This window comes from Antechinus flavipes, chromosome 6 (assembly GCF_016432865.1).
Source record: "Antechinus flavipes isolate AdamAnt ecotype Samford, QLD, Australia chromosome 6, AdamAnt_v2, whole genome shotgun sequence".
In the NCBI taxonomy this organism is placed as follows: domain Eukaryota; kingdom Metazoa; phylum Chordata; class Mammalia; order Dasyuromorphia; family Dasyuridae; genus Antechinus; species Antechinus flavipes.
In genome coordinates, this window is record NC_067403.1 from 46,057,935 (window position 1) to 46,064,855 (window position 6,921).

The 6,921-nt window shown below is 34.2% G+C and overlaps 1 protein-coding gene across 7 annotated transcripts in view; it reads left to right on the plus strand.

Annotated features, from left to right (window-relative positions):
* ADGRL3 (adhesion G protein-coupled receptor L3) overlaps nucleotides 1-3,234 on the plus strand; it is a 905,707-nt gene extending 902,473 nt beyond the window's left edge. For 5 of the 7 annotated variants that reach the window (XM_051964507.1, XM_051964499.1, XM_051964500.1 and 2 more), the window contains one exon: nucleotides 852-3,234. In XM_051964507.1, coding sequence (XP_051820467.1) covers nucleotides 852-1,651 — 800 coding nt within the window. In that variant the 3' untranslated portion in view covers nucleotides 1,652-3,234. The remainder of the gene's footprint in view (nucleotides 1-851) is intronic. The other 2 variants (XM_051964504.1, XM_051964505.1) reach the window with 1 other exon arrangement.
* Nucleotides 3,235-6,921: the final 3,687 nt, after the last annotated feature.

Below are 6,921 nucleotides of genomic sequence, written 5' to 3' on the forward strand. Positions count from 1 at the left end.
AGCAGTGATCCAATTACATTCAGTAGTCAAATGGATCTGACCTCATTAATGTAAGCATTCTCTTCAATGATGCAGATCTCATTCTTTCTATTCCTTCCCATTCTATGTAACTTGTTTATGATCTTTATAAGGAACCACCTTAAGGTTTTCCTTAATTTCTCTTGATATCATGAATCATATATCATTATCCTAAATAATAACAGTGGGTACAACATATGTTAACCATGAAGGTGCCTATTGCAGGAAAAGAAAAAAAAAGAGCAAATCAAATCCATATAATATTTCAAAAACCCACAAGTCAGTAATCTTTTGATATCACATAATAAGCATTATCTTAAAATTTTAAGTGACATATAAAATAAATGTTAAGCACATATTTTTAAACTTTATGCTTACAAATTGATGGCTATAATAAGATACCAATATCAAAATTTTAAATTGTCCCATTTCACAAGTTATTAAACTCATTACTGATGGAAATATAGAATGGCTCAAAATTTTAAGTTCTTCCATTTTACAAGTTATTACTAAACTCATTACTGATGGAAATGTAGAATGGCTACCTATAGTCCTTTTGTATCAACTTTCAAGGTTTATTTTGTTAAAAAGATTCTCTTTTTAGAAAATTGTACTAGTTATCCAACTATGTGTATATATATGTGTGTATGTGTGTGTATTTTCTATATATATATAATATATAGAAAATATACACATATTTATCTGTATCATATGTCTCGATAATAATTTGGATCTCAGTAACATTAAAGTAAATACAAATTAATTTTATATGCACCCCCAAAGGACTGCAGGATACAAATGTCAGCTTCTTTTTCTTCCTTTCTGTTTTTCAGAGGGGCTTCTGAACAATGCCAGGGATACAAGTGTCATGGATACTCTACCACTGAATGGTAACCACGGCAATAGCTACAGTATCGCTAGCGGCGAGTACTTGAGCAACTGTGTGCAAATCATTGACCGTGGCTACAATCATAACGAGACAGCCTTAGAGAAAAAAATTCTGAAGGAACTCACTTCCAACTATATCCCTTCTTACCTGAACAACCACGAGCGCTCTAGTGAGCAGAATAGGAACCTGATGAACAAACTGGTGAATAACCTCGGCAGCGGGAGTGAAGATGACGCCATTGTCCTTGATGACGCCGCCTCCTTTAACCACGAGGAGAGTCTGGGTCTGGAACTCATTCATGAAGAGTCCGATGCCCCTTTGTTGCCCCCGAGGGTTTATTCCACAGAGAACCACCAGCCGCATCATTATACCAGAAGGCGGATCCCCCAAGACAACAGTGAGAGTTTTTTCCCCTTGCTAACCAACGAGCACACGGAAGATCTCCAGTCGCCCAACAGGGATTCTCTCTATACCAGTATGCCCGCCCTGGCCGCCATGCCAGGCGCGGAGAGCGTTACCACCAGCACTCAGACCGACCCCCCGCCAGCCAAAAGTGGTGATGCTGACGATGTTTACTACAAAAGTATGCCAAATCTAGGCTCCAGAAACCATGTCCATCAGCTGCACACTTACTACCAACTAGGGCGAGGCAGCAGTGATGGATTTATAGTTCCTCCAAACAAAGATGGCTCCTCCCCAGAGGGGAGTTCCAAGGGACCTGCTCACTTGGTCACTAGTCTATAGAAGAGTAAACAAATTTAAGCCAACAAAACCCCTAACACCTGGTTTACTGTTCTGAGTTAATATAAGCAGTGGTAATATTGTGTGTACTCCTAAATCTTTATGCTGTTCTAAAGGGACAAAAAAACGAAAAAAAGGACAAAAATCAAAAATGAGAAACAGAAACTTTCAGACTTTTTTTTTTACTGGAATTTTTAGGCCAGCCCAGGGGAGAATAACTGCTGAAATTCCCCTCTCCTCCTTCTGTTTTGTCCTTCCCCCTCCCCTCAAACACAGACTTCATTATGTTAATGAACGGGATATGAAGAAAATGGCACTCTTTGTGGCCTTCTTGAATTAATGCTGTGTTTGTTTAAACATCTCTGATGCTCTGTTACTATTCCAATATGGACCTGATTTTAAAAAGGCCAGAACACGCATCCGAAACTAGTAACAGTGACGCATCTAGATTGGAGTGCTGCATAAACAAACATAACAAAGCAAAACTGTTTATTATCAATCTGTATCACCTAATGGTTTTTGGTCACTCACAACTTGATTTTACCACAGCACACTTAGCTGTGGGGTAAAACAAAATAAAATTCTAATGAAATGGAAGGGAATTCTAGAATTATATGCTAAATGCATATTTTATGTTTTGCTGTATTAACTGATGATTAAACTAATGGCAGAAAAATTGAACAATTTCTATGTAATGTACAGATACTAGCATTGCACATATAGTCTGCTTTCCGTTCCTCCAGAACTTGCGTCCCTGTTAATGTAGTGGAAAACGAAAAACAAAAACAAAAAAAAAAGCAAAAAAAAAAAAAAAAAAACTTTCTGTTGTGCTGGTCTTGCAAGTTTGTCTACCAGTAGGAGCAAGATTTTCATTAGTTTTTCGGGGGCCATTTTTTTTTCTTAATATTTCACTGGGCAAAATAAATAAGAACTATCACTTTATAAGGATCATTTTCTAGTAATGCAAACACAAATTATTTTTTACAAAAAAGAAAAAAAAAAGAAATTGGATCTTCTTCCCTCACTCTGTATCTTTATTCAGTGGCTATATTGCAAACAGGACTTTTGCAGATTAGAGCAGGACAAACTTTATGTTTACAATGCACAGCTGATATAATACAAAGCCAATTGGGCAAGAAGTCCCTCACCAAGGCAGTAGGAATGGATCAAAAAGTTAAAAGGTATCTGTAGAAATAGTGGGGGCTTTTTGCATGTGAAAATGATAGTCTTCTAGGAGTAAGGCACTCCTGGTTCATTCTTGGCTCCTAGATGAGGAACTTGTATTACAGTTGGTTAAAACAAATTGATTCGCCCATGCTACAAATTGAAAAATCCAATTATTTTGATGTGGCTAAAAAGAAAATCCTCTTTTCATTATTTTCCCAAAAAGGGAAAAAGTTATTTATTTGACAGGATTTTAAGTAATGTAGGATTTCAGGAGGTAAATTAGCAGCACAGATTATAATTTTTTTTTTAATTTATGATCCATTTTGTATGGTCTCAAAGTTGAATGACCTCATTACTAATATTTGTTGTAAAAGTGAAACTTGTTTGCCAACCAATAAACAACTGATTAAGATTTAGAAGATATTGTATCTATGTATGTACAATTAATCATTCATTCTCTTTTCCTTTCTTTTGCCTTTTTCCCTTCTATTTTCATATATGAAATTAGTGGATTTTTGCTAATCCTCTAAGGCACAAGTGAACCATGCAAAAGAAAAACCTCCCTGGCTGAATAGCTTAAGCACAAAAATTATACAGCTGTAGCAGATGAAGGAAATCAGAAAATGGGTTGGTAATACTTGTGTAGGCTGAAACAAAGGGGACAAATTCCCTTTCTAGCAGGTTATATATGGGTGTGTTACATGCCTATTATATAAACCACATTCAATCAGAGATTTTAAAGTATATTTCTTGGGTTGTGCAAGTTTTCTACTTTGTAATCTCTATTATGTTAGTTATAGATTAACCTGTTTGTGAAAAGCTGCTAACAATTGTGGCAAAGAATATAAACCTGCAGCGAGCTCCTCTGAGATTCTATTTGTGGTAATTTTCCTTTATTATGTTGGGGGGAAATGATAATTAAATTCTTTCAGTGAAAGTCTCCAGTTTTTCAACAGTCCTAGAACCTTCCTTCATCCACAATGTGTACACTTTTAAGTCCAGGAAGCTCATGGGAGGAATGGGGAGGATTAGGAAGCCTCAGAGTATTACTCTATTACTCTTTGTTATATATGTAATTTTGGAAAATTTTTAAAACCTAAACCCTATTTCATTTCTTAAATCAAGACAACTGGGACCATTATATACCTTAGAGATGAATAGGTGACTTACACATCATTTAAACATAACAACAAAGGTTCTTAGCCAGTTAACAAGGTGGCTCCAGTATCAGTTGCAAAAGCCTAATTTATACATTGATCTTTTCAATCATTTGGGCTGGTCATATATAATTTCTCTAAATTGAATAAAAATTATGTTATTTCAAAAAAAGTTATGGCAATATTAGCACCTGAGAGGTATTTAACCCATCAGGTTCAAAAGATGAAATAGGACTCTGAGAAAAACCCATTTAGCATTCTTTGAGATAACTGTAAAAACCCAAATGTAGGTTGCAGATCTTTGATCTGACACTTGGTTTATCAAGCAAGAAGCAGGCTGTGTCGGCACAAACTGGTCTAGGAGAAGCTTGTTTCATAAGACTAGGGGAAAACTACCTCAATTCAGCTTGCTGATACTGCCAATTCCGGTTTTCAGATGTTGCTACCTCCACGTTAGCTTTTTTTAAATTTAGGGTTATTGTTGAGGGTTTTGTTTGTTTTGGGTTTTTTGGTTTTTTTTTTTTTTGGTCTTGTTAACTGAAATTTGAAAGAGGTAGCCTACTCCAGCATTAATCAAGATCACCCAATATTTTAAGTTATTGCCATCAGTATATATGGGCAAGATTTTTTTTTTAACTCCTCTACATTTTTATTGAAACTATGTTTTCAGAAAGAATTATTAGCAAGATCCCAAAGACATTCACAAGAAGAAACTGTTACATAAATTTAATGTAATTACAATAAAATCATTGGTAGATAAATCAATTAATTATATCTACCTTTGAAGACTATATAAATATATAACAAGTTGGATAACTAATTTACCTATAAAGCCCTGTGACAATGATAAAGTTTTCATTTCTTTAAGTTTCCACTTTTGATTCAATATGCATTTTTATTTCTTACTAATTTGATAGTTTCTTGGGCTTTTTTTTTTTTTAATTTTTATTCTAGATGCCTAGTCAAGTCAAAAAGCATTAAGCATCCACTATTTGCTAGGCACAGTGCTAAGCACTCTGATTTTTTCTAGTCTTGAATAATAATGTACCCTTAACACATTTTACTATATATCTCAACTGGAGTGAGAGGAATAGATTTTCATTCAAGAGGAAATTGACATCAAATCCAATCTAAGGTATTTCTGATAATATATTGATAATTAGAAGTAAAAATCATGACTATGGAATAAACCAGTTGAGTTATATTTTCATTTATGTCTTCTTGAACATGGTTTAGGTTTCTTTTTTTTTTCAGAGTTAGTTTTACCTCATTGGAAACCCGTAGATGAAGAATGCAAATTATTTGCCACATAAATAAATGGTCTCTGAGAAACATTACAATAACAAATGTCATTACTTGGTGAACAGTTGGTTAGAATTCCCCTTGCATGTCACTCCTAGTGTGCAAAATTAAAGTTTCTAATTTAACCCAATTTATTTTTAGACTACAAAATATAAGACCCATGAATGTGCATTTACAAACATCTAAGTTTCCAGTAGTAATATCAAAAAAAAATAGATGCAAATGTGCATGCACACTATTTAAATATGAAACATAAAAACTCCTTGAAGTAAATAAAATAAAATATATTGAAAATTATTTAAAGAGGGAAAAAACTCTGGCATCATAGAGTAATGAAATGATTTCTGACCTAAAAATCATCACAAAAACCCATCTGGAACTTTATCAGCTGCTTATATCTAGGAGAGGTTGTACCCAGATGGTCTCTGAAGTTCCTTCTAGATCTAATCTGTGATCTATTTCTTACTCCCATTGAAACCTACAAAATCCATAAATAACAGTGAAATTGGATTTTTTTTAAAGTTGAGGGAATTATTTTTAATATTATTCATAAGCAATGGAGGGCTGGCCTTGAAATCAGAAGATCCAGATTCATACCTAGGGAGTGGTATACCCTAACTTCAGTAGACCCAGGGAAGTCATTTAACCTCCCAATGACTCCAAATAATTCTCTCAGATTATAATTTAAGGAGGTGCAAATATGCATAGTAGAGGAAATTGCCATACTGAGAGGTTCCCCTTATTAGGAACATGTAAGTCTAATACCACTAGCCTCCACTGAAAACACTTTTTTATTTTGTGTGTAACTTCTCAATAATTCATAATTAGAAATATGAAATAACTACATCAGTTTGATGCATCTGTGATCTCTGCAACCTATCAACACCCTCTCATCTTGCTTGTCAATGTCTTTCAAAGGGAATCTACTTCAAATTCTCTAAGAACTATGTGGATAACAATGGATTTATATAAAGTCAATTGTTTCCACTCTAATCACTAATAAGACTTTTACTAAAGTAATAGATAAGAAGAAATTAGCTTATTTGACATTCATTTTAACACAGCTACTTTGGGGACCAGACCAATCTAAGGGCAGAGAAAAAGGTAAGAAACTAGATCCCACTTCTTAAAGTGTTTTGAGATCTTTAGGATTTTGTAACTGGATGTGGGGGTCATGAAATTCTGACAATATCAGTAAATACTTTATTTGTATACCTATTTTATATACCTCCATACCTGGGATCACATAAAAATTTCTTGGGTGAAAAGGGGTTGTACGTGGGAAAAGTTTAAGGAGTCTTACATAAAAATGGATTATTTGGTCCTAACTAGGTCACTACAAAATGTAGCATGCTATAATGGAAAGAGTACCTGGATTTGGAATTTGAGAACTTTAATTTAAATCTTAATTATGATTTGTTACTTGGATCAATTTGGGCAAGTAACTTCTCTGGTTTGTTTCCTCTTCTATCAAATAAAGAGGTTAGAGTATGTGATCTGTAAGACCTCTTCTGGATTTAAACCTATATTTCTATAAATACTCCTAGTTTATCATCTCATTAAATTTTTAGCTATTCACTGTAACATGGGTAAAATGTGTAACTTTTGACCTTTCTTTTGGCAGAATCTGCAAAGCTCTTATGTCAA